Source organism: Mesocricetus auratus, unplaced genomic scaffold (assembly GCF_017639785.1).
Source record: "Mesocricetus auratus isolate SY011 unplaced genomic scaffold, BCM_Maur_2.0 Super-Scaffold_100010, whole genome shotgun sequence".
Classification (NCBI taxonomy): Eukaryota; Metazoa; Chordata; class Mammalia; order Rodentia; family Cricetidae; genus Mesocricetus; species Mesocricetus auratus.
This window is the reverse complement of record NW_024429194.1, coordinates 22,300,487-22,326,173: the sequence shown is the minus strand read 5'-3', so window position 1 is coordinate 22,326,173 and position 25,687 is coordinate 22,300,487. Positions and strand designations below refer to the sequence as shown.

At 46.0% G+C, this 25,687-nt stretch overlaps 1 protein-coding gene and 1 pseudogene across 1 annotated transcript in view; both read left to right on the top strand.

Annotated features, from left to right (window-relative positions):
• The first annotated feature begins 518 nt into the window (after positions 1-518).
• On the top strand, positions 519-3,336 carry LOC101830190 (annotated as a pseudogene).
• A 3,519-nt stretch (positions 3,337-6,855) lies between these two features.
• Sag (S-antigen visual arrestin) overlaps positions 6,856-25,687 on the top strand; it is a 41,925-nt gene continuing 23,093 nt past the window's right edge. The window contains exons 1-7 of the mRNA XM_013122110.3: positions 6,856-7,042; positions 8,238-8,340; positions 14,296-14,356; positions 17,579-17,623; positions 19,261-19,454; positions 22,691-22,750; positions 25,072-25,148. Coding sequence (XP_012977564.1) covers positions 8,275-8,340; positions 14,296-14,356; positions 17,579-17,623; positions 19,261-19,454; positions 22,691-22,750; positions 25,072-25,148 — 503 coding nt within the window. The 5' untranslated portion in view covers positions 6,856-7,042; positions 8,238-8,274. The remainder of the gene's footprint in view (positions 7,043-8,237; positions 8,341-14,295; positions 14,357-17,578; positions 17,624-19,260; positions 19,455-22,690; positions 22,751-25,071; positions 25,149-25,687) is intronic.

Genomic DNA, 25,687 nt, shown 5'->3' with positions numbered 1-25,687 from the left:
GTATTGGATCCCCTGGAGCTGAAGTTAAAGGTGTAAACTACTGGGAACTGAATTCAGGTTTTTGTGGTAGAGTAGCAAATGCTTTAACTTTGAGCCATTCCAGTCCTCTTATTTTTTTTTCATTTTCTCATGTGCATCCCAGATTGTCTTTGAACTTAAGATCCTCCTGCTTCAGCCTCTAGAATATAGCATGAAGCATCGTGCACAACATTGTAGTCATTGCAGAGTAAGGACATATCCCTGAGCATTGTTACACTGTGCTTATTTTATAGAGTGGGTATTTCTGTCCTTATGCTTAGAAGCCATCTCCCCAAATGTTTATAGGCTAAGTGTTGCGTGTGCACACAGCAAACATTGCTGATCTTGCCAACTGGGTTAGGGTTTATTGTGCTTCTCCAACTGTTCCCTGTGCTCTGCCGTTTCACAATACAGTTCTGTAATGCACAGCTAAAGACAGGCAGATCTGCCCTTGCCCAGAGCTGGATGGCCTGTGTAGGCTTGACAGAAGTGGGTGCTAGATGTCACTAGACATTGCACTGAGGGTAGGCAAGTCACGTTGGTTCTAAAGTCCGTGCTGTGACGATGGGACGAAGAATCATGGAAATGCTGAGAACCTCAAAATCAGAGTAAGAGCGTCCTCTGTCTGGAATACTTGGTTTGTAGAACAAGGATACCCCCTTTGTCCCTCATTTCTCCATCAAGAAGAGAAAAATCACAGACCAGATGTTTAAAATGACATTTCCAAACCAAGGTGGTGCTGAAAGCGAAGAGGGAAGCGTCCGCCCCTCCTAGAGCCAAAATTAAGGCCTTGAAAGGCAAGAAGACAATGCCGAGAGGCGTCCACGGTCCCAAAAAGATCCACGCATCACCCACCTTCCAGTGGCCCAAGACCCTGTGGCTCCAGAGGCAGCCCAAATATCCTCAAAAGACACACTCAGGAAGAACAAGCTTGACCACTATGCCATCATCATGTTGTCCCCTAACCACTAAGTCAGCTTTGAAGAAGGTAGAAGATGAAAACACATGTGTGTTTATGTGGATGTCAGGGCCAACAAGCACCAGATCAAACAGGTTCTGAAGAAACTATGACATTGATGTGGCCAAAGTCAACACCCTCGTAAGGCCTGATGCAGAGGAGAAGGTGTATGTTTAGTTGGCTCCTAATTATGATGCTCTGGATGTTGCCAACAAAACTGGGACTATCCAAACTGAGTCCAGCTGGCTAACTGTATGTATGTATGTATGTATATTTTTCCCCACATTAAAAAAATGTCATTTCAGCTGGGCTTTGGTGGCGCACACCTTTAATCCCAGCACTCGGGAGGCAGAGGCAAGCAGATCTCTGTGAGTTAGAGGCCAGCCTGGTTGACTGAGCAAGTTCCAGGACAGCCTCCAAAACGAAACCCTGTCTTGAAAACAAAAAACAAAAAAAAAAAACCAAAAGGAAAAATGTCATTTCTGCAAAGAAGTGTATAGAGGCTTCTTTAGTTTGTATAAATCCAAGGTGTCTGGTTGGACCCCCAGTGCACGCGCGACACACACACACACACACACACACGCTTGCATGCATGTATGCACACAAAGTTACAGCAGGTTGGTGACTAAGATGTGCTCATCTGTACCCTTCTTGTGGCACCCATGAATCAATGAGAGGATGCAGGATTCCACAAGCAAACAACTTGCATCCAGGCAGAGCCAGATTCCTGGCCATTTTTCTTTGAATTTGTGGTGCTCTTTGATTTTTGTACTTTTAGCTTTTAATTATCCCCATGCACACTGTGTGTATACATGGTGTGTATATATGGTGTGCACACATGACAGCTTGTGTGGAGGTCAGAGGACAACTTTATGGGGTCAGTTCTCTCCTCCCATTTCCATGTGGTCCAGTGATTGAACTCATGTCATTAGGACTTCGTGGCAAGTGTCTTTACCCACTGAACCATCTTGCCGGCTCTAGCTTTGGAGTAGAGCTATTAGGGGAGGTTAGTGTCTCACTATGTAGATCACACTGGCTTTGAACTCATGGAAATCCTCCCATCAGCCTCTCAAATGCTAGGATTACAGGCACGCATCATCATGCCTGGCATTATTTTATTATTAAATTTACCCATTTATTTTACATCCTGACTGGTTTCCCTTCCTCCCTCCCTCCCTCTCCTCCAATTCTCTTCCCCCACCCCAAATCCACTCCTCTGTTTTGTATTTGAAAAAACTAGAGATTTTTAATATATATTTTTGGTTGTGAGCCTAGCCTTTAACAGTTGAGTCATCTCTCCAGCCCTAGATTTTTTTAAAATTACGTTGTTTTAGTGTTTTGCCTGTATGCATGTATGTGCATGCCTGGTGCCTGCAGAGGTCAGAAGAGGGGGACAGATCCTCTGTAACTATAGTTTTAGATGGTTTTGAGCAACCTTGTGAGTGTTGGGACCCACACCCAGTCCTTTACAAGAACAAGTGCTCTTAACCACTGACCCTTCTCTCCAGCCCCTAATTTTATGTTTTAATGGGAGAAGTTTGTCTTGAGATGGTGAAGATTGCTCTTCCAGAGAACCTGGGGTCAATTCCCAGCACCCACATGGCAGCTCATAACTGTCTGTAACTCCAAGATCTGACACCCATGCAGTCAAAATATCATTGCACATAAAATAAAAATAAAATTAAAAAAAGAATCTCCTGGATTTATAGCCTATTTTGTTGTTTGTTTGTTTTGATTTTGAGGCAGAGTCTCACTATGTAGCCTGGGCTGACCTGGAACTCACTATATAGACTAGGCTGCCTCAGAGATCTGCCTGCCTCTGCCTTCTGAACACTGAGATTAAAAGCATGTGCCACCATGCTCAACTTATAACCTATTTTAATGCTTATCTTTATCTTGTTGGGTTTTTTCTTTTTTCTTTTATATGTCTGAGTGTTTTGTGTGCATGTATGTGTATATGGGTACCGTGTCCATGCCTAGTGCTGGTGGAGATTAGAAGAAACTATCTGGTCCCTTGAAAGGAGTTACAGGGGACTGTGAGCCACCACTTGGAACTGAACCCAAGTCCTCTGCAAGAACAGTCAGTGCTCTTAACTGCTAAGCCATGGCTTTTGATAAGGATCCATGCTTGTCCTCCTGAATGTGCCAAAGCACTGAAGCAGAGATCAGAGCACAGCCTTTGTGAGCAGATTCTCCCCCTCCCACATGGGATCCAGCGATTAAACTCAGGTCAACATCAGGTTTGCATAGCAAGCACCTCTACCCACTGAGATATCTGCTAGCCTCTATTCTGGTTATTCTCTTTTCAGCCATCTTCACATTTCCTGATTCATCCAAAATGTTCTGTGCGTCCCACTTAACCCAACTGAGTATCCAGTCTGGGGTCACACATTGCACGTGGATGTTGAGTCCTTAAATGTATTTTAATTTAACACATCCTCCTTTTTTTGCCAGAAGTAGGACCTAAAGACGTCATGGATGTAAGCTAATTCAAGGGGATACCTCACATACAGTTGGGACGGAGATCCATACACAGCACCTTGTACTAGAGGGACTTCATCCCCACATTGCCTTACTGCCCAAAGAGCAATGCCTCGTCCTAGGATTTTAAGATGTAAGGTGAAGCCAAAAGATCAGGATGTAAGTAACCTAAAGAAATGTGTCACTCATAGTTCCCTAGGCGCCGGGGCATGCCACACCACACAGAACCACAGTGGGAAACGCTATGGTTGGCCAGGGAGTAAGAGGAAACCATGGCAATAATCTTTTTGCCGTTTCCATGGAAATAACAGGAAGACGGGTCATGTAGGATCTGGGGAGTAGTGAGTGTCTCTAGCTGTGATTAGGGCAGATCAGGGCCTAAAATATAGCATCCTTGATAAAAAGGGTTTGTGTCTAAGTGAAGCATGATGGTGTAGGACTGTGCAACTATCACTCAAGAAGGTGAGGCAGGGGAATCATGAGTTCAAGGACAGCCTGAGTTAGATGAGAGACCCTGTGTCAGAAAAACAAAACCAAAGGGCAGGGGATTGGAAATATGCGTTCTGGGCTGGGAGCACTAGGAAGCTAGGATTCTTACTGTCTCTAGGGAAAGAGCAATCTCTCCAGGACCTGCAGTATCCCAGCTGTAAAAACTAGTCAGGGTTGGTGGCACAGACCTATAAGCCCAGCACTGGGGATGGTAGGGCAGGAGGATTGCCATGAGTTCTAGGCTAGGAAAAAAACCAAAAACCTAAACAAACAAACCTAAAAGCTAGTATTCATAAAATTGCATTTTGTTGGATGATGTTTTATTTTATCATTCCTTTTACATTTGTTATCTAGCATTTCTTGTTTTTATTTTGTTTTGTTTTATGTCAGGACTAGAGAGATAACTCACTGGTCAGGAACACTAACTGCTCTTGTAGAGGATCTGGGTTTGATTCCTGCATCCGAGTGGAGGCTCACAACTGGAACCGGTTCTAAGGGATCCTGTGCCCTTTTCTGGCCTCTGCAAGTACTACATACATGTGATACACACACATGCACTACAGCACACACATGTACTACAGTACACACATGCACATGAAAGAAATTTTATTTTATTTTGGCTTTCAAGACAGAGTTTCTCTGTGTAGTTTTGGAGCCTGTCCTGGAACTTGCCTGGTATACCAGGCTGGCCTCGAACTCAGAGATCTGCCTGCCTCTGCCTCCCAAGTGCTGGGATTAAAGGCGTGCACCACCACCACCTGGCTAAAAGAAATATTTTTTAAAAGACAATGTTGGAACTGGAGACATAGCTTCATGGTTAAGAACACTCACTGCAGGCTGGAGAGATGGCTCAGCAGTTAAGAGCTCTTCCAGAGGCCTTGAGTTCAATTCCCGGCACCACATGGTGGCTCACAACCACCTTGACTGAGAACTAATGCCCTCTTCTGGCATGAAGACAAAATACTGTATACATAATAAAAAAAATCTTTAAAAAAAAGAACATTCACTGCTCTTGGAAAGGACCTGGGTTCCATTCCCCGCACCCACATGGAGGTTCACAGCCATCTGTAATTCCAATCCCAAGGGACTGGGCACCCTCTTCAGGCCTAGGCAAGCACCAGTCAAGTATATGGTGTGTATACATGCAGACAGAGAGAAATAAAAATACAACTTTAAAAACTGTTTTGCCAGATGTGGTAGTGCACACCTTTAATTCCAGCACCCAGGAGGCAGAAGCAGATAGATTCTGTGATTTTGAGGCCAGCCTAGTCTTATGAGAGTTGTAGGCTGGCCAGAGTGATGTAGTGAGACCTGTCTCAAAATAAGAAAAAAAAAATTGACTCAAGAGGCTGAGATGGAAGGATTATAAATTATAAGCCGGGCTGGGCGGTGGTGGCACACGCCTTTAATCCCAGCACTCGGGAGGCAAAGGCAGGCAGATCTCTGTGAGTTCGAGGCCGGGCTGGACCGACAGCCTCCAAAACAATACAGAGAAACCCTGTCTCGAAAAACCAAAATAAATAAATAAATGAATTTTAAAAATTGTTAGCCAACCCAAGGTATGTAAGCATGACTCTATTTCAAATAGCTATCAAGTTTTTCCCCTTGGAAAGTAAAAGCTTTGCCAGTTTTAGGTAAAAAACTAAATAAAGGGGTCACAAAGGAGAGCTTATGGGGGACAGGGAATTAAACAGAACGAAGTACAATGACAGATGTGTGAAAATACTATCAACAAATCCATTGCTATGGTAACTACTTCACTAAATCACGAGCTGTTACTGCTGCAGTCCAGGACCTTGACTTGGAAAGTGTATGGAGTCCCAAATGCTCCTTTGGTTGTGTGTTTGGGACTGGGGAGGAGGAGAAGGAGCAGCAGCAAAAGCAGGAAGGGGAAAACCTGGTTTACAGAAATCAAGGCAGCAGACCAGACAGTGGCTATGGGCAGAGAAGTAAGTGTTGAGAAATAAGACCAGGACCTGGCAGGTATTATTCAGGAGGGATTGAAAGCCACCAAATTGGGGGGCAGACACTGACATCCCAGGTATCACACACAATAAGCCTTCCATTGCTACTGTTTTAGTTCTAGAGTGAATCCCACTATATTGGTGAGTTAGTGACTATAGCATTCCAGACTCTAATTTCCTGAGGTCTTGGGGGAGTATGGACTGCTCCCCTCAAAATGAGGGGCACACAATGTGATGGGCACTCTGCTAAAATGGAAGAAAGGTCACTAGTAAGGGTGAATGGCAACTGGCCCGGTCCCTTGAGGAAATGACATCTGATCAAACTTGGAAGGACCCAGGTAGAAGGTTCATGCATTGTCTACATGCAAGAGTGACAGGACCTCCCCAGCAGGGGAATTGATGGTTCAGGACTAAGAAGGTCTCGTAAGTAGAGATGGGTGCCCATCAAATGTGGACTCGTTACTGCCCGGGGAAGCCCAGGTGGTGTGTGGACCCATAGTGGATGTGTAAGGATGTAGGAAGATAGAGGGCCCAATAGGACTCTTGATGCAGAGTGCAGAAGAGGGACATGTGCAGCTCAGCCCCAGGGTGACATTTCTCCTTGACCTTTTCCTTTAATGAGGCCTTAATGCCAACTGAGTTTAATCATGTCTGTCACTTGAACATCCCCCTTCCTGATGATGGTGGGGAGCGAAGGGATAAACTATCTATTTCCAGAACCCTAAGAGTTTTAGGATTTTAGAAAGTAGCTTTTAATTAGCTGTGCCTCCCACTGCATCTTCTCCAGGCCAGCTGGATGGCCCCTGCATCTTTGGGATCCTCAGGAGATTGGAGCTCCCAGCTAATGCTTAGAACTGCTGAAATGGTCAAATCTGTCAGCTCACTAATCCAATCTCCTCCCTGCTCTTCAAATCTGATTTGGCTTTTAGACACTGAGACCTCAGTGCTGGCCATCCCACAGATCCCTACAAATTCCCCCACGTGGCAGCCAGGGGCCTCACCCTTGCCCTGGGGGGTCATCTGGTGGAACTTCACCAGTTGCCTTTGCGAGCCTGCTGTTCACCATCTGAAAACACAAGGACCCTCTCCCCACCTCCCTGGCTATCCCAACTGGTTGGGGACAAATCACAAGGTAAGTGAGAGCCAAACCCAAGCATTTTCAGAAACCTGGGTGGACACGGGGAGCCACAAAGACAGACATGCTTCTGCAAGGCAGAATAAGGGGTTTTGCTACCTCTCACTTCCACAGAACTTTGCTTGGAAAAGAAACTTGGAAGGCATTCAATGCTAGACCATGAGATAGCCTGACTATCATGGAAACAAATACATTGAGTGGGGGAAAGGCTTTCTTGATGGAACTGTGGGGTTCTCATATGCTCCTGACAACTACATTTGGGGAGCAGTCTTGTGTGTTTCAGAAACATCTCCTGTATGCTTACCACAAGGCACAGAAAAGCCAGGTGTAGTAATCCACACCTGTAATACTGGCACTTGCCAGTTTGAGGCCAACCTGGGCCACATATTGAGATAAGGAGGGAGAAGAAGAGAGAAGAAATAAAGTTGTTTGGTTTGGTTTGGTTTGGTTGAGACAGGGTCTTAAGTATGTAACCCTGACTGCCTTGGAACTCACTTTGTAGCCCACTAAGTAACTAGGTCTGTCTCTTCAGAGTTGAGATGACAAGTCACCACACCTGGCATGACAGCATTTTAGATGTGACCTGACAAGTACATGACACTGACATTTAATCCAAAAAAAGCAAAACTGCATTAGACTCTAGCTGGTGAAGTTTACTGAAATGTTTGAAGCTTACCAAGAAAAACAGAACACCAAATATACACTGGGCCAGGTGTGGTGGTGCACGCCTTTAATCCAAGCACTCTGGAAGCAGAGGCAGGTGGAGCTCTGTGAGTCTGATGCCAGTCTGGTCTACATAGTGAGTTTCAGGACAAGTAGGGCTACATAGTGAGACCCGTTTCAAGGGTAGGGGGTACCCGTGCTTGAGAATGGTTCAGCAATTACAAGTGCTTGCTGCTCTTCCAGAAGGCATGAGTTCGGTTCCTAGCACTCAGGTCGGCTTCAAGGAAACCATCACCCTCTCCTGGCTTCTATAGGCATCTGTGCACAAGTGGCACACATACACATAAGTGAAAATGAAATACTTTTTAAATGCACTCTACAGTGAAGTACAACAAGTCAGGCAGCTGATGTCATCAAGCATGGGTGCTGGGGCATTCGGGAGGAAGTGTCCAAGGGAGGAAGTCGCAGGAGTAGGCTTTGTGTCCAGAGTGTCCTTAACTTTATGTTTGGGATCATTATTCTTTCCCAGCCCTCCAACCTGACATACATCCCAAGGGACAGGCGACATGGCAGCCTGTGTGAAGACCAGTAAGTCCCAAGTCATCTTCAAGAAGGTTTCTCGGGACAAGTCGGTAAGTGGCACAGAAGAGAATGGCTTCCTGGAGATTATTGTGAGAATAATAGGAAGCAGACATTTGTCGAGTATAACCATGATCAACATCCAACTGCCATGGGGCCCAGGGATGCTCTGTGTCCATGGGCTGGGCAATCAGTGAGAGAAGACCAAGGAACACCCATGGACCCTGCAATCCACCACCTCTCAGTCTCATGGTCCCACCCAACCTTGCTACTCCTCCTTGTAAGCTATGGAAATGTGTTGTGTGTTACAGCGCATGCCAATCTGAAAGCACACTGAGGCTGGTGTGTCTAGTAGCAGTGGACAGTGCAGATCTGCCGTGGTCTACTAGCTGGTTTCCTTATGGTGCCTCCCAAAGGAATCAGGCTTTCACACACTCTCCTCCTGCCTGCAACTCTGTTGGCTGGAAGTGTCATCATTGTCACAAGCATCTTTTTGTTGATAGTTTTGGTACCCTATGTCTTTTCGGCCATGCCTCCTTGAAATACACCTGATCGCTGAACGGACATCATTTGAACCAAGAAATGTATTTCTTCTTCCCTCCCTGCCTCCCTGCCTCCTTGCCTCCCCTCCCTCCCTCCCTCCCTCCCTCCCTCCCTCCCTCCCTCCTTCCCTCCCTCCCTCCCTCCAGTGAATTGAACTTAGAGCCTTATACAAACTAGGTCAGCACCCCATCATTGAGCTATGTATATCCCCCCAACTTTAATTTCAGTACTGTTTTGAGACAGAATCTCACAAAATTTCCCAGGCTTGAACTTGAACTCCCCCAGCCTTGACCTCCTGAGAAACTAGGATTCCAGGCATGTGCTGCCAGGCTCTGCTTAGTATTTTGATGGCCCAAGGATGGAGGAGAATCCATCAATTAATGTTTTATGTACTGGGGTTTTTCTGTTGTTGTGTTTTTTGTTTGTTTGGTTGTTTTTTGTGTGTTTTTTGTTTGTTTGGTTGTTTTTGAAGACAGAATTTCTCTATAGCTTTGGAGCCTGTCCTAGAACTCACTCTGTAGACCAGGCTGGCCTCGAACTCAAAGAGATCAACCTGCCTCTGCCTTCCAAGTGCTAGGATTAAAAGCATGTGCCACCACCACTCGGCATACTGGGGTTCAATGACAGCCTCTGTGTGAACCGGTCATGGGGTGCCTGGCCTCTGCAGTCATTTCTATGTGATTCTCTCCTCTGTGATATCCTCAGGCCGGTGGTGAGCACCCCAGTTCATTTTGGGTCATGGTTTGTGGTACAGCCCAACATAGTGGAGCTGGCCTGGTGGTAGGAGCATTAAGTGATCCTTAGGCAGGAAGCACAGAGAGATGAGTGACCCTTAGGATTTCTTTCAAAGGTGAAGAAACCTTTCCCTGGAGCTCTCCAGAACACTTTCGTCTTTCAATCACTGGGTGGGCCTGAGCTACCTGCCTACACTAAGTCAATCACAAGTCAAAGGAAGTAGATGCTCAGCATTAGATCAGACCAATCAAGGAACATTCCCTGAGCTGAAAGTGACAGCGCACTTCTGATTTCAGCACTGTCAAGATCCCAAGTTCAAGGCCAGCAAGATCTATATAGATAGATCCTGTCAGCCATCCATCTTGGCATAACAGTTAATAGCACTTGTTGCTTTTGCAGAGGACCTGGGTTCAGTTCCCAGCACCCACTAACAACCATTCATAACACAGTTCTAGGGGATCCCATGCCTTCTTCCAGCTTTTCCCGGCACCAGGCACAGACACAGAATACATCATACATACATACATACATACATACATACATACATATATGCAAAACATTCATACACATAAAAACAAAATAAACAGCTAGCTGTGGTGGCACCCGCTTTTAATCCCAGCTCTCAGGAGGCAGAGGAGACGGATCTCTGTGAGTTCAAGGCTAACCTGGTCTATAGAGTGAGTGCCAGGAAAGGTTCCAAAGCTACAAAGAGAAACTCTGTCTCAGAGGAAACAAAAACAAACCCTTTAAAACACTGTTTAAGAAAAAGGCAGGGCAGTGTGGTGGGTGGCACACACCTTTAATCCCAGCACTCGGAAAGCAGAGGCAGGCGATCTCTCTGGGTTTGAGACCATAGCTGTTACATGGAGGAAATCTGTTTCAAAAAACAAAACGACAAAAAAAAACCCCAAAACTAAAATAAAAACCAAAATTGTTAAAGAAGACAGGGTTGGGGGAGGGGAGAGAAGAGGGGAAAATAATCACCCCTTAGAGCTGGCCTCCTGTGAGCATGCTACCTCATGAGGACGGTGCCGGTCTTGAGCGTGCCTGGCTCTTTTTGCCAGGAAGAAGGTGTGCTTAGTTGAGGGTGGGTTGCCGGAAGCCTGTTGGCTTCACATGACCACCCTTCTCCACCTGTTCCTGTCCTTGCCGTTTGTTTCCAGGGCAATAGAAGAGTGGCCTTGTTCCCAACTGAGTTCAGAGTCATCACTCACCCCTGGAAAGCCTCATGATCTACCACCACTGGGAACTTAGTCCATCTACATACAGCCTTTCCCAGAGCGAGAACAGTTTCTAGCTGGGCTTGATAGCACACACCTTTAATTCCTGTTCTTGGGAGGTAGAGGCAAGTGAATCTCTCTGAGTTTGAGGCCAGCCTGGTCTACATAACAAGTTCGAGGACAGCCAGGGGTGCATAGTTAGACCCTGTCTCAAAAATAAAAAAATGTCAGCCAGGCATTGGTGGCACACGCTTTATTCCCAGCACTTGGGAGGCAGAGACAGGCTGATCTCTGTGAGTTTGAGGCCAGCCTGGTTTACAAAGCAAGTTCCATGACAGGCTACACAGAGAAACCCTATCTCTAAAAAAACTCAAAAATAAATAAAAGATAATAAAAATGTCTTAATATCCTGCACTTAATAGTGGCTATCAACAGCTCCCTTGGCCTCCATCTCCATCTTTCTCCCTTTCAGCCAAAGCTTGGGAGAAGAAAATGCTCCCCCATCTACTCACCTTCATCCTCCTAGAGACTTTTCAGTGCTCTCTTCCCCAACCATAAAGAGGCTGCCTGCCTGGCTTTCCCTTGCTAATCCTCCTTCCACTTAGCCTCCAACAGGACCCAGGTCTCAGCATCTGTACAAGACAGGGCCAATCTGGTCTTCCAGAGCTGTTTTGTGTTTGAAATGACCAGAGTGTCTGGAGTGGCACCTGGTTGTGCCAGGGCATCTTCCTGGGTTCCCCAGGCCCAAGTCCTAAAGATCTTGCCTCACCCAGCCTTCATCCTCACTCAGTGGCCACCTGATACAAAGGAGGCCATGGCTGACTCCAAAGACATTCTCCTCACTTTGGCATCTTTCCATCTCTTTTGCCCAAGAGCCACCCCTTCCTGTTGTCTGGCCACTTCCTGTGTGGTCTGCTCAGATAGAGCCTCCTTCAAAGGCAGAGCTTCCTGCCTCCTTCCTGACCGTACCCTTTGCCTGTCTCTTCTCCACCACTTACCTCAAACCTAAAGGCAACAACCTGGAGAGCTTTTGTCCTCATAGACCAGGTGTATGGTGAGGCCTCCATAGTCCTGAAGCCAGATGGGGCATATGTGAGGATGGGGCTGCAGATCTTGAGTGTTCCTGTGGTACCATAGGCTGAAAGATGTTAGGCATGATGACTGATGTCCCTAATTTCATCATTTGACAGGCTGAGTTGGGGAGGGGGGTTTGGAGTGAGCCTGGGATACCCAGTGTGTTTAGGAAAGCTTTGCTATAGAATGAGAGACACTGTCTCAACATAATAGCACAGGGGAGCCTGAGTATGCTGAGATGCAAGGAATTTGTGGTGCCTGAGTGTTCTCTTGAAGCATGGGTAGGGCTTCCTCAGCTACAGATGTGGCTGAAGGGCCTTCCTTGTCATGCAGGCAATAGGAACAAATGGGTTCAACAGAGCTACCATGGTCAAGGCCAAGGTGAAGGCAGAGGGGCCTGGAGCCCGGAAATAAGGATCCTGTTGGCGACTTTCAAGGAACTGGATGCTATTCCATAGGAGGGAGGGAACACATGTACAAATTAGGAGGTGGCCACACTTTAGGGTTCCTCAAGAACAGAAATAGATGGATATGAGAAAAGTTTGTGCCCTGGGTAAAACTCAAGGTCTACTGCCACTGGGGGATCTTAGTCCCATCCAGTCTGTATTTGGCCTGTGGCACTGGACACTGGTGCTCACTCGGGCTGAAGGGATGGGGTGTTCAGTAGGTTTCATAACCTAGAAGCCAACAGGGCTGCTCCAGGAACTGTGACCATGTTTGGAGGAACATGCCAGTCACAGGCCAGACAGGGAAGCAGGAACACCAACACCCCCTCTTCTTTCCCTCTACTTTTGGGTGCATCCTACATAGAAAGCAGAGGGCAGGGAGTTCACTGAGTGAGTCAGCTGGGCTAGCCTCGGAGTGGAACTCTGGTCTAGAGGGTGAAGCTTGGCACTTGCTGCATCACACTTTGCAATGTGTGTCCCTGCATCCTATGCCCAGCTCCAACCCTTCCCAGGTGGTTGAGACCTGCAGAAGCTCTGTGCACAGAATTACAAGGTTTCTCATGGGATCCTCTCTGTTAACAGGGATCTAGAGGCATTTGCTTGATACAACCTCCAACATCAGTCGTGCAAACGGAGCCATCTGGGGACAAATGATACACTGTGGAGGATTGACTATAAGACACGATTTAATGTCAAAATCATTTGGATTGTTTGAAGAAATAAAAATGTGTACTTGAGAGGCCTAGAGAAACATAGGGCTAGCCAGGATGCATGATTTTGATCATTAGTGTACTTAGCAAGCCCTGATAGAATGCCTCTGTGTACAAAGGCTGTAGTACCGAGGCTGAAAGGGGCATTCAACACTCCAGATCAGCAGTTCTCAACCTGTGGGTTGCCATCCCTTTGGGGGGTGGGAGTTGAACAATTCTTTCCCAGGAGTCACCTAAGACCACTGGAAAACAGATATTTATATTATGATTCATGGCAGTACCATAATTACAGTTATGAAGTAGCAATGAAAATAATTGTATGATTGGTGGTCACCATAACATGAGGAACTGTTTTAGAGGGTCACAGCATTAGGAAGGTTGAGAACACTGCTCTAGATCCTCACCTCAGAATACATGAGGGGACTGACTTCCAGAAGAATGGTAGTGTCTGTTGTAATTTATGAAAAGCAGCACAGGAGAGAAGATGCCATGTGATAGGGTTCAACCTGAGGGGGTTTTTATTAGGGAAAGGGATTATAAAAAGGGACAAAGGAAGGGGGAGACCAGTCTCTGGAGACAGGAGCAGCAGGAGAGAGGAGGGGGGCACAGACAGAGGGAGAGAAAGAAAGAGAGAAGGATGGGAAGCAGGCAAGGCCCTTTTAAAAGGTAGTGAATGTGCACAGGTGGTGCTCTTAGTGGCTGCAGCTGAGGGCGTATCCTGTCAGAACCCCAAGGACAGGCCTGAATACTAACAGTGTCCCCACTAACTGAGCTCCACCACCTCCTTCCTCAACTCAGGGTTGCTGGTTTACCTGTGCAAAACTCACCCAATGGGATTTCAGGCTCCTCTGGAATTCCTGCTTCTTTGCCTAGTCCAGAAAGTCCTGGACAAGAAGACAGGGCCTTTCAGTGCACATCTAGAAACAGCTGACTGTGTCCATAGGCATAACCTTCCATGAATGTATGGGTTGGCCTGTCGGGTTGCTTACAGACCTGGGCTTGATGGGAAGGTCAGAAAGAATTCCCACCATCCATATGGATGGCAAGAGTCCCTTGGAGCTGATATAGGGCTGGAAGTCACAAAGCAACGATAGAGCCAAGTGACTCCTCTGTTGAAGACTAATGGATGGAAAGGGTTGAGGTTCCAGGGCACACATGCCTTGCATGTGTGTGGCCCCAGGTTTGACTCAGCACTGACTATGAGGAAGAGAAATACATTACTAGAAAGACACGAGGGTTGTTGGTTTCCAAGGGAACGCCTTCCTTCTTTCTTTCCACAGGTGACTATCTACCTGGGGAAGAGAGACTATGTTGACCACGTCAGCCAAGTAGAGCCTGTAGGTAAGTTGAATTTGAAGGAAAATTTATTCAGTTATAGTTTTCCTTTAAGTCATTAGGCAATGACAATTTTTTCATTAAAAGATGTATTTCCAGTCAGGCGTGGTGGTGCAGTGGCATGGTGGTGCATTCCTTTAATCCCAGAACTTGGGAAGTAAAGGCAGGTGGATCTCTATGAAATCAATACCAGCCTGGTCTACATAATAAGCCAGGGAGGGCTACACAGAGAAAGCTTGTCTCAAAACAAACAAACAAACAAGAAGATGGGTCTCATGATGGAGAGATGGCTCAGAGTTTAAGAGCATTGGCTGCTCTTGCAGAGGACCTGAGTTCAGTTCCCACCACCCACATGGCAGCTCACAGCTGTCTGTTACTCTATCTCCAGAACATATAATGCTCCCTTCTTGCCTCTGTGCATAGTACATGTAGTATATGTGGTGGCATACATACATAACATACATACATCATACATACATACATACTTACATACATACAGGCAAACACACACACACACACACACACACACACACACACACACACACACACATATATATATATATATATATATATATATATATAAAGTCTTTTCAAAAATCAATCTCACTAGCCGGGCATTGGTGGCACACGCCTTTAATCCCAGCACTCGGGAGGCAGAGGCAGGCGGATCTCTGTGAGTTCGAGGCCAGCCTGGTCTACAGAGCAAGTTCCAGGACAGCTTCCAAAACAATACAGAGAAGCCCTGTCTCGAAAAACCAAAAAAAAAAAATCAATCTCACTAATAATCGAATCAAAGAGATACAAATTAAAATGCCACCAAGTGACCACTGGTTGAGCAGAAACAGTTTATTTTTACAGTTATTTATTTATTCGGGAGAGAGCATATGTGTGGTTGTCAGGGGACAATTTTGTACAGCCAGTTCTCTTGCACTTTTGTGTGGTTCCATGAATTGAACTCAGGTTGCCAGGAGTGTGCAGCAAGTATCTTTACCCACTAAGCCATCTTGCTGACCCTTCAAATTAAAGACAAATTAAAGGGCTGGTTTACAAGTCAGCGCTTGCTTAGTGCAAGGCCCTGGGCTCAGTCTTTCATACTATAGGAAAAAATTCGTCTCTCTGCTCTCTGACTGCATGCGCGTGTCCAGCTGCCTTGCACTCCTGCCTCCGTATTTTCCCCGTCATGATAGACCGTACCCACAAGCTGATATGAAAGAAGCCCAGGAAGACTCAAAGGAGGTTTTGAGTGAGAGAAGATGTCTGAAGTAAGTGGATTGGAAAAGCTAGAGACAACAGGAACTATTCTAACCTTAAAATTTCAAATGCTTGGACCTAAGGGAGGAAGGACCCAAAACCCACTGGCGATAGCTTCTATAAATAAGCTTCTGGGTGAATATATGGCTGGACTAACCATCTCTTGTATCTCCAGAGCCACCTAAACTCTAGGAAACACCTAGGGATCCAACCATATGTAGAAAAAGAAACTGTTCCTGTATGTGGTTTTCCTGACACAAAACCAATATATTTCAATTTTTCAAATGCAAGGAGAAAAATGGCGACAAGAACAGGCAGCAGCAATGTCAGTAATGATGAGGATGCCAAGGAACTGGCACCTGTAGATGGCTGGTGGGAGTGGGCAGTGCTGCAGCAACCAGGAAAGCAGCCTGGCAGTTTCTTTTAGAACCAAATGCACACTAACCGTAGGGCCCAACAATAGCACGCCTGGGTATTACTGAGAAGTGAGAACTGTGCATATAGAACCTTGCCTGGCCATGGTTGCTCATAGCAGCTCCAAACCAAAAAGAACTAAAATCTCTCTTCAGTAGATGAATAAGGTTAAACAAAGTATGGTATATCCATGCCATGGACTACTATTCAATCATAAGAAAGAACAAGTAGCGCCAGGCGTTGGTGGCGCACGCCTTTAATCCCAGCACTCGGGAGGCAGAGACAGGCGGATCACTGTGAGTTTGAGACCAGCCTGGTCTACCGAGTGAGTTCCAGAACAGTCTCCAAAACAATACAGAGAAACCCTGTCTCGAAAAAAAAAACAAAAAACAACAAAAAAGAAAGAACAAGTAGCTAGTTGTTATGGCATATACCTGTAATTCCAGCGCCTGGGAAACTGAGGCAGGAGGATTGAGAATTTGAGGTCAGCCTAGGCTGTATAGGAAAGACCCTTCCTCAAAGAGAAAGAAAAAGAAAGAAAGAGAAGAAATATTAGAAGTGTGAGCTATTGATACCTGCAACAACTTACAGATAGATGTCTAAGGCACTGTGCTGGGTAACAAGAGAAATATCAAAGTGGCGTGGATCTCGTGATTCCACTTACATAACATTCTCAAGATGACAAAATTCTACAGACAGTGCTTGCCAGGGGCTGAGGATGGCAGGAGCAAGGGTGGGTGGCATAAGAGAGCCCAAAGGGAACCTTTACAATGTCAGGACAATTCTAAATATAGTCTGTGATGGTTGTCACACAGGCTGCCTATGATAAAGGAGCCCAGAACCGTATACGCCCATCATGTGCCCGTCCGTGTCCTCATTTAACACTGTATGTAAGCTGTAAGCAAAGGGGCCACTGGATAAAGAATACCGGAGCCCTCTGTACTGACTTTGCAACTTCCTCTGGCTTGATAAGCATTTCACTATCTGTCAATGTTTGAAAGAAGTATGGGGGACACTGGCCGCTTTAAGCATTCCCTCAGTGGGTAGGATGCTTGCTGCCAAGACTCATGATCTGAATTTGATCCCCAGAGCCACATTTAAAAAGTTACTCTTCTTATTCTTTCATGTGTAAGTGTGTGGGCCTGCATGTACGTATGTGCACCGTATGCATACAGGAGCACTTGGAGGACAGAAGAGGTGTTGGCTTCTCTGTAACTGGAGCTACAGACATTTGTGTGTTGCCACATGGGTGCTGGGGACCAAACCCAGGTGCTGTGCGAGAGCAGCAAGTGCTCACAACCGCTGAGCCATCTCTCCAGCCCCTAATAAAAAAAGTTACTGTTTGTTAAAAACAATAGAAAGCAAGCTGGTTTGGTGAGTCAGGCCTGGAGGCAGGGGATTACTTATGTATGGTCATCCAAGACTAGCCAGGCTACGTGAGACTCTGTTTCAATCTCCTGCTTCCAAAATACAAACAGAAGACGCCGTATTTTATACAGCTTTAAAGCCAGATGTCTTATTTTCTTGATCTCACTCTGTTGGTTTTTCTCTCCTTTGGTTTAGATGGTGTTGTATTGGTGGATCCTGAGCTTGTGAAGGGGAAGAAAGGTGAGCTGAGCCTCTTGCTCATCCTCCCCGCCTTCTGGGACTGAAGGTTATCTCTGTGGGTAGTAGGCTTTCACGTGGGCAGCCATGCCTACTGAGAGGCAAGGGTTTATTTTTCTGCTTCCTTGCAAAGTTCTGTGCCACAGTACCACAGTGCCCTTGAGATCCCTGGCGGTTGTGATGTGTGTGGCAAGCCATTTGTTACTGATGACAGTCGCAAAAGCTGAATTAGAACAGATTCAAGCTATGCTTATGATAATGTCGCTGACTCAGTTCCATTCTAAATATGCCTTTGGAGTAGTTGCTACTGGCAACCACAAGGCATTGTTCTAAACCTTGGATGTACCCACTAGCATATGTCAGATGTGGGCTAGCAAGAGTGTGGGGGCTGAGAAGGGAGCAAGGCAGGGACAGAGAAACTCGTTCTCCTTTTCCTCACCTTCCTGGGTGCTCTGCTGCTGTCTACTTCGAACCCAACTGGTCCCTGCCCTTTACCACAGGGATTGGGTTATCAGGGAAAACCATAGCTGAGTGGGTGCAAGCAGAAATCCAGGCCTGCTCTAGGCACCTTTCTAGGATACTGCCTCAAAGGAAGGATGTCCAAGTGGTTAGTGGTTCATCTGAGTCCACGGTTAAGGGGCAGCTGGCCTCAGAACTGGCACAGAAAGAATCCTCAGGCAAAGCCAGGGGACTTGAGGTACTACTTTTGGTTAGTAAGCCTTGTGATGGAGAACTAGGCACTTGAAGTGAACTTTCATACACTGGGCACAGGCTGCCTTTAATCAGACAGAATTTGGGAAATTTGGTGGTGATTTGGAGCATGCTTCATGTGCTTCCGAGAGATGTACAAAGACTATAAATGAAACTTGATTTTTGTCTGTCTGCCTGGCCCAGGCCTCTGGCTGTTCCCTCAGCCTCCATATGGCTCAGGCACATGTCTGTTTTGCTTCCAGTGCCGTTCTCTGTCTCTCCAGACATCCTGCCCTCTCTAACCCAAGCAAGCAAGTCAGCACCATTTCAGACATCCAACTCCAGATCCCCAAGCTGGTGGAGGGAGGGTGGCAGAGAGAAAACAGTGAGGACAGGTGGACTGTACATGATGTCTGTTCACATATTTTTAAACGTTGATTACACTTTTGCTTATGTCACGTGTATACGTCTGTGTCTCTGTGCATGCCCTATGTATGCGATGGGTGTACGAGCACTAGGGTGCACCTGTGGAAGGCAGAGGACAACTTGTGGAGAGCTGGTTTCCTCCTGCCACCGTGTGGGTCCAGGAGATTGACTTTGGTTTTCAGGCTTGGCGCAGACGCCTTTGCTCAATTAGCCATCTTGTTAGCCCTGTCCTCAGATTTCTACCAATCCTAGCAAAATAATGGGGTTGTCAGGGAGATGCCTTCCAGTCCTGTTTAGAATAATGAACTCTAACCCTAGGAACGTGCTGATTCTCCCAGAATGTGTCAACCAGCTGTGTGGTATTAGTCTCCCAGCCCCCATTCCTTCTGGGCAGCAAAGCCAGGAATCCTGGGGCACACAGTGTAGGGTGGCTACTCTGTTGCTGGCTCAACCCAATGGAAATAGCTGAGGTGGATGGGCCTTTGCAACAGAGCAGGTCTAACCTGTATGCACCTTCTTCCCAGTGTATGTCACTCTGACTTGTGCCTTCCGCTATGGCCAAGAGGACATTGACGTGATTGGCCTGACCTTCCGCAGGGACCTATACTTTTCTCGGGTCCAGGTATACCCTCCCGTTGGGGCCATGAGTGCCCCTACCAAACTCCAGGAGAGCCTGCTCAAGAAACTGGGAGACAACACATACCCGTTTCTGCTCACGGTAAGCTCTCCTTACCCTGCCTGTCCCCCAGGCCTGCCCCATCCGCAGTACCTTACAAAGGGAACAGGGCAGAGAGAAGGGGGCAGAGGGAGGATTTCACATTTGTGTGGGCCTGTAAATTGTACCCTTGAAAGCAATTCTAGATTGCACGGTCTGTGATTGTCTGTTTTTAAGTCTTTGAAAATAGCCTCCCTGCCTCTGAAGGCACCATTTCAACCTGCCCTTTGGATATTTTCCTTCATCTGACCACCTAATTAGATGAGTATGTGTTCTGTCTTCTCTCATTCAGCTATAAAAAGAAACTGGTAGCTGTGACCCCCAGTTGGCCCCAGGGAGTTCTAAGCAAACGAGAGTCCCCTATGGGACAGGAGGTCTTGGTAGAGCAAGTGCCATCCTTCACCATTTTGCCCTCACCCCCGCACACCCACGTGGCACTAGGAATTGAATCAGGACCTTAGTCTATCCCCTCACCTCTCCTGAGGCCCATGCATCCATCACCCAGGGAAACCCAAGTCCTGGACAAGAGCTGGGGATGGAGGAGCTTTTGCAGACCTTTCTGTTTGCACGGTTACTCTTATTGACACTTGCACCTCCAAAGTGCTGGGGCTCATTCAGCCTTAAAAAGTCATGACATGGGTGAACCCCCAAAACATGATGACATATAAGAGAAACCAGACACAAAAGGAAAACAGTATTATACAGTCGCACTTCCTTGAAGCAATGGGCATAGCCCCACTAATTTAAACAGAAAGTAGGAGACCAGGTCTACTGGCGTGTAGGGGAGGAGGACAAGGATTTCCAGCTCCATGGACAACTTCTCTCTGAGTTGATGGAAAGACTCTGCAGACAAATGGTGACAACTGTTGTGGAGCAGTGTGCACAGATTTAATCACGATGAAGATACATTGAAATTAGCTAAAATGGTAAAAGTTTATGCTATCCTATGTTACCACAATTTTTAATACAAAATTCATTTTAAAAAGATTATTTAGCCAGGCATGGTGGCTCACGCCTTTAATCCCAGCATTCGGGAAGAAGAGACAAGTGGATCTGAGTTTGAGGTCAGCCTGATCTACAGAGCATGTTCCAAGACTGCCAGGACCACACAGAGAAACTCAGCCCTGAATATCAAAACAAACAAATTTATTTAGTCCTCGGTGATCCTATGCACCTGTGCCAAAAACCTGACGTGGCATATCAAAAATTGTTAGAGGCCAGGTATGTTGGTGCATGTTCTTGAATTCTAGCACCTAGGAAGCAGAGGAAGGAGGATCTCTGTGAGTTCAAGGCCAGCTTTACTTACATAGTGGGTTCCAAGTCAACCAGGGCTACATAGAGATACTCTGTCTCAAAAATACAAGAAAAAAAATAGGCCAGGTGTAGTGGTACACATATTTAATATCAGCATTTGGGAAGTAGACACAGGTGGATTGCTGAGTTTGAGGCCAGTTTGGTCTACACAGCAAGTTCTACATAGGACAGCCAGGGCACACAAAGAAACCCTGTCTCAACCCCCCCACCCACAAAAAAAGAAAAACAAAAAAACTTTAGAAATGGGGTGTGTAGACCAGTCTGTTGTTGTTTGTTATTTTATGCTTTTGCTCTTTTGGGGGCCTGCCATCCAGCTCCCAAATAAATCACACACATGGAGTCATATTTTTACTTATAAATATCCAGCCTTAGCTTGGCGTGTTTCTTGCCAGCCTTTCTTAACTTAAATTATCCCACATGTCTTTTGCCTCTGGGCTTTTACTTTCCTATTCCTGGGTACCTTTCTTTACTTGCCGTGTAACTGAGTGGCTGGCCCCTTCTTTTCTTTCTCCTTGATTTTTTTCCTCTCATTTTTTTTTCCTATTTATTCTCTCTGCCTAAAAGCCCCGCCTATCCTTTCTCCTGCCTAGCTATTGACCAGTCAGCACTTTATTAGATCATTCAGGTATTTTAGGCAGGCAAAATAACACAGTTTCACAGTTAAACAAATGCAACAAAAAAGAATGCAACACATTTTTGATTCATTAAAACAAATGTTCCACAGCATAAACAAATGTAACACATCTTAAAATAATATTTCACAATACCAGGCTGCCCTCAAACTCAGATCTTCCTGCCTCTGTCTCCCAATTGCTGGCATTAAAGGCATGAGCCAACATGCTTGGCTAGAAATGAGATAAGATTTTTAAGTGCTGGAGGTATAGCTTGGTGCTGGAACACTTGTCTAGCATGCACTAGAGAGATGGCCCAGAGGTTAGCTGCTCTTGTAGAGGACTGGGCGTCCAGCATCTGAATGGCGGCTTACACCTATCTGTAACTCCAGTTTCAGAGGTTCCATCAACCCCTTTTGGCCTCCATGAGTATCAGGCACACATGCAGTGCACATATATAATACAGGCAAAACAATCATTCACATAACATTTAAAAATAATCTGTTAAAAATGTGGTTTTCAGCCATGAAAACTGGAATCTCAGCAATATGGAAGCAGAGGCAGGAGGATTGAAAGGTCAAGGCCAGCACAGACTAAATAGAGAAAGATCCTGTGTCCCCTCCTCAAAACTATGATTCTAATCTGACGGTTCCCTTTCTAGCAATGTATCACATAGCATTAATTGGCTAAAACTGGACTAAAGGGTTTGAAGATGTGTATTTATTGTGGTATTGTTTGGGGGGTTTTGTTGTTTGTTTGTTTGTTGTTTTTGGCTTTCAAAATGGGTTTTTTCTGTGTAACAACTCTGACTGTCCTGGAACTTACTTTATAGACCAGGCTGGTCTCAAACTCACAGAGATCCAACTGCCTCTACCTCCCAAATGCACTACCACTGCCGGGCTTGTGGGACTGTTTATAGTGGCAAAAAAGAAAAAAATAAACACCATGTAAGTGTTCAACAAAGAGGAATGGCTACATGAAGTTTGCATTGTAAAAGCTCTTAAGTACTGTGGAGAGAACTTGTAGTTCGTGGTGTGTAAAAATGGTTGGAAAGATTTCTGAAAGGGATGGGTTATTGAGACGAGCTAACCAGATGAGACACATTTGGGCAGGACTGGGACCCACGTGATAAACATGTGCCCCGTGTTCAGCCTCACTTGTGTGTGTCTCTGTGCATGCTGGAGATAACCCGGTGTCCTGGGTGTTAGGAGAGCAGGAGAATTCTGTCTTCTTGTGTCATCTTGCGTGATGGTTTTATACTGCACATAGAATAACTCCTCTGAATGCAATGGTTTTGTATTTGTGTCTTTCCAGTTTCCGGACTACCTACCCTGCTCAGTGATGTTGCAGCCAGCTCCACAAGACGTAGGGAAGGTAAGTTAAAGAAGAAACGCCACAGGCTCTTCGTCCCTCAATAGGCTTTGACTGTCTGTTTTTAAGGCTTGGTCTTACGTAACTGAGACTGGCCTTGGACTCCTGATCTTCCTGCTGCTGGGATTATAGTGATGAGTCACCATGCCAGGCTTTCAAATAGACCTTTAAAGTAGCTTTTTATCATGGAAGATTTCAAATACACACAAAGCTAAAGGGCCTAGCGTAAAGACTCTCCATGACCCACCCCATCACTCATCTCCAGCAATTATTAACCATGAGCATTCTTGTGAACAAGAGATTAGAGCCTCCTAGGTCTCTCATGTTAAAGGAAAGCCACAGGCAACAACAAAAATACACAAGTGCAGGAAATGCTAGATGGCCACAGGCACTCTGGAAAGCCCCAGGCTTGTGTGAGGGAGGGACAACAGATGACACTTAGTACCAAGAAAAGGGGAAAGCCAGGCTCTGCAGGGAGAGAGGCCCTGGTACTTGTGGCAGGGAAACTGAGGATAGCTGAGATCAGGGACAAGGTGGTCACTCAAGAAAAGGGAGACCAGGAACTAAGAAAATACAATTGAACCTTGTCAATTCCACCAGTGCTCTTTCCAGGAGGCTCCATCTCCTGACTCTTAGATGACTTTTCTGGAGTTTTACAAACCTGTGTAGGCCAGAACTCCTCCCATTCCCTCTATTCTTAGAGTGGAGCGTGTGTTAACTTGGTGGGAAGACTTCTGGGCTTGGAACCTCCAGTATCCTAGAGCTGAGGACTTGGTTGCTGCTGGGAGTCTTGAGGGACACATAGGAGATTATTACATAAATATATACATATATATAATACATATAACACTGTATATTATAATATATAATATACTTCATTACTATATAATGGTTATACAATTTAATGTCTTAATATTACATAATAGTTAACAGTATATAATATATGGGCAGAAGTTTTAAAACACATGATATATAATCATGTTTTTATTCAGTTTTACACAGCTGTAGAGTGAATACTTCAGCCTAGGGGAACCACAGAGCCCAGGGAGGCCTGCAGAAGTATGTGACTTGTTCAGAGATCAGCATTTATCGGGGCATATGGGTAGGTTGGGTAGGTGACAGGATGGACTGCCTATACATTGCCTGATGATGGGAGCCACACTTGTTTCTTTACAACCTGTAGTTAAGAGGTGCTGTGTCCCTTAGTCTCAGAACCTTTAGGTCTGTGGCTCAGCTGTCACCATTGACCTATAGCATTGAGACACAAGAGATACTTGCTTCCTCTGATTCTCTCTGGGCAGAGACCAGGATGTGCTGGGCCTACACAGGGAACTGAGGGATTGAAATACCAGGCAAATGGTATTTACTCCATCAATGCAGGCTTAAAAGTTCTCTTTCATTATGAAAATGATGTGATCTTACCATTTTGCCTCATTTTGAAAGGAAAAAAATCAACCATTGTAAGCCATTGCTGTCTGGCTTGAGTTAGCTTTGGGAGAGTCACTGAGGTCAGACTGTTTGCAACATGGCAGGACATTCATGGACACCACTTCCAGCCCCATGAACATCTGTGTTTGTCCCCATTGCTGTGTACAGCATTTAGTCAGAGGCTTGTACAGGGTGGACATTTGTGGACAAGTAGAGGGAGGTGTGGACCTACCAGGACCCTGGAGGCATGTTGACAGGCTGTCCTTCTGTAGGACTTTCAGCCTCCTGCTTACTCCTTGTACTGGCTGATTTAGTGTCAACTTGACACAGGCTAATCATCTGAGAGGAGGCAGCCTCAGTTAAGAAAATGCCTTCATATGATCGAACTGTTGGCAAGCTTATAGAACATTTTCTTAATTAATGACTGATGGGGGAGAGCTCAGCTCACTATGGGCGGTGCCATCCCTGGGCTGGTGGTTCTGGATGCTGTAAGAAAGCAGTGTGAGCAAGCCATGGGAAGCAAGCCAGTGAGCAGCTCCCCTCCATGGTCTCTGCATCAGCTCCTGCCTCTAGGTTCCTGCCCTGTTTGAGTTCCTGTCCTGACTTCCTTCATGTGGAAGCATAAGCCGAGTAAACCCTTCCTCCCCCCCCCAACTTGCTTTTTTGGTCATGGTGCCTTATCACAGGAATAGTAACCCTAACTGGGACACTCATCATGCTAATGTCAATGTTGGATTTGCAGTACACATCCCCACTAGTCTTCATGGAACAACCCCAAGGAAGACACAAGTAAGGCGAAAAGCTAGGGTCATAGATCTGCCTGCAGGTGTGACCTCCTGTCCTGGCTCCTGGGAAGGGGAGGTGCTAACCACTGCCCCATCTCTTGTCTCACACAGAGCTGTGGGGTTGACTTTGAAGTCAAAGCATTTGCCACAGACATCACAGATGCTGAAGAGGACAAGATCCCTAAGAAGTAAGAGTCCTCTTGTGGGACTGGGGAGGGTCTGGGTGGTATACAAGTAGGAACAAGAGACAGCCCCACTATAAGCTGGCAGTGGCGGCACACGCCTTTAATCCCAGCACTTGGGAGGTAAAGGCAGGTAGATCTCTGTGAGTTTGAGGTCAGCCTGGTTTACAAAGCTACACAGAGAAACCCTGTCTCAAAAATAAAAAAAAGAAAGAAAAAAGAAAAGAAAAGAAACAGCCCCATTTTATCTGTGTGACAGAACTGTCCCCACAGGTTCCCTGTGGCTGGTATCACGCAGCATCCTCAGAACAGGGCAAATAAAGACTGAACTATCTGCCATGGATAAGATGGTTGGGGGGCAGTAACTAATAATATGGGGTGGGGGGGAATAACAGGGAATGACAGTGGACTTAGCAACCTCAGGGACCATGGCCCCCCCAAACCTTCTAGGTCATTTCTTTCATTTTCTTCCTTTTAATTCATTTATTTTCTTTCTAATTTTTCTTTTCTTTTAAAATAGTGTCACTCTATAGCCAAGGCTGGCC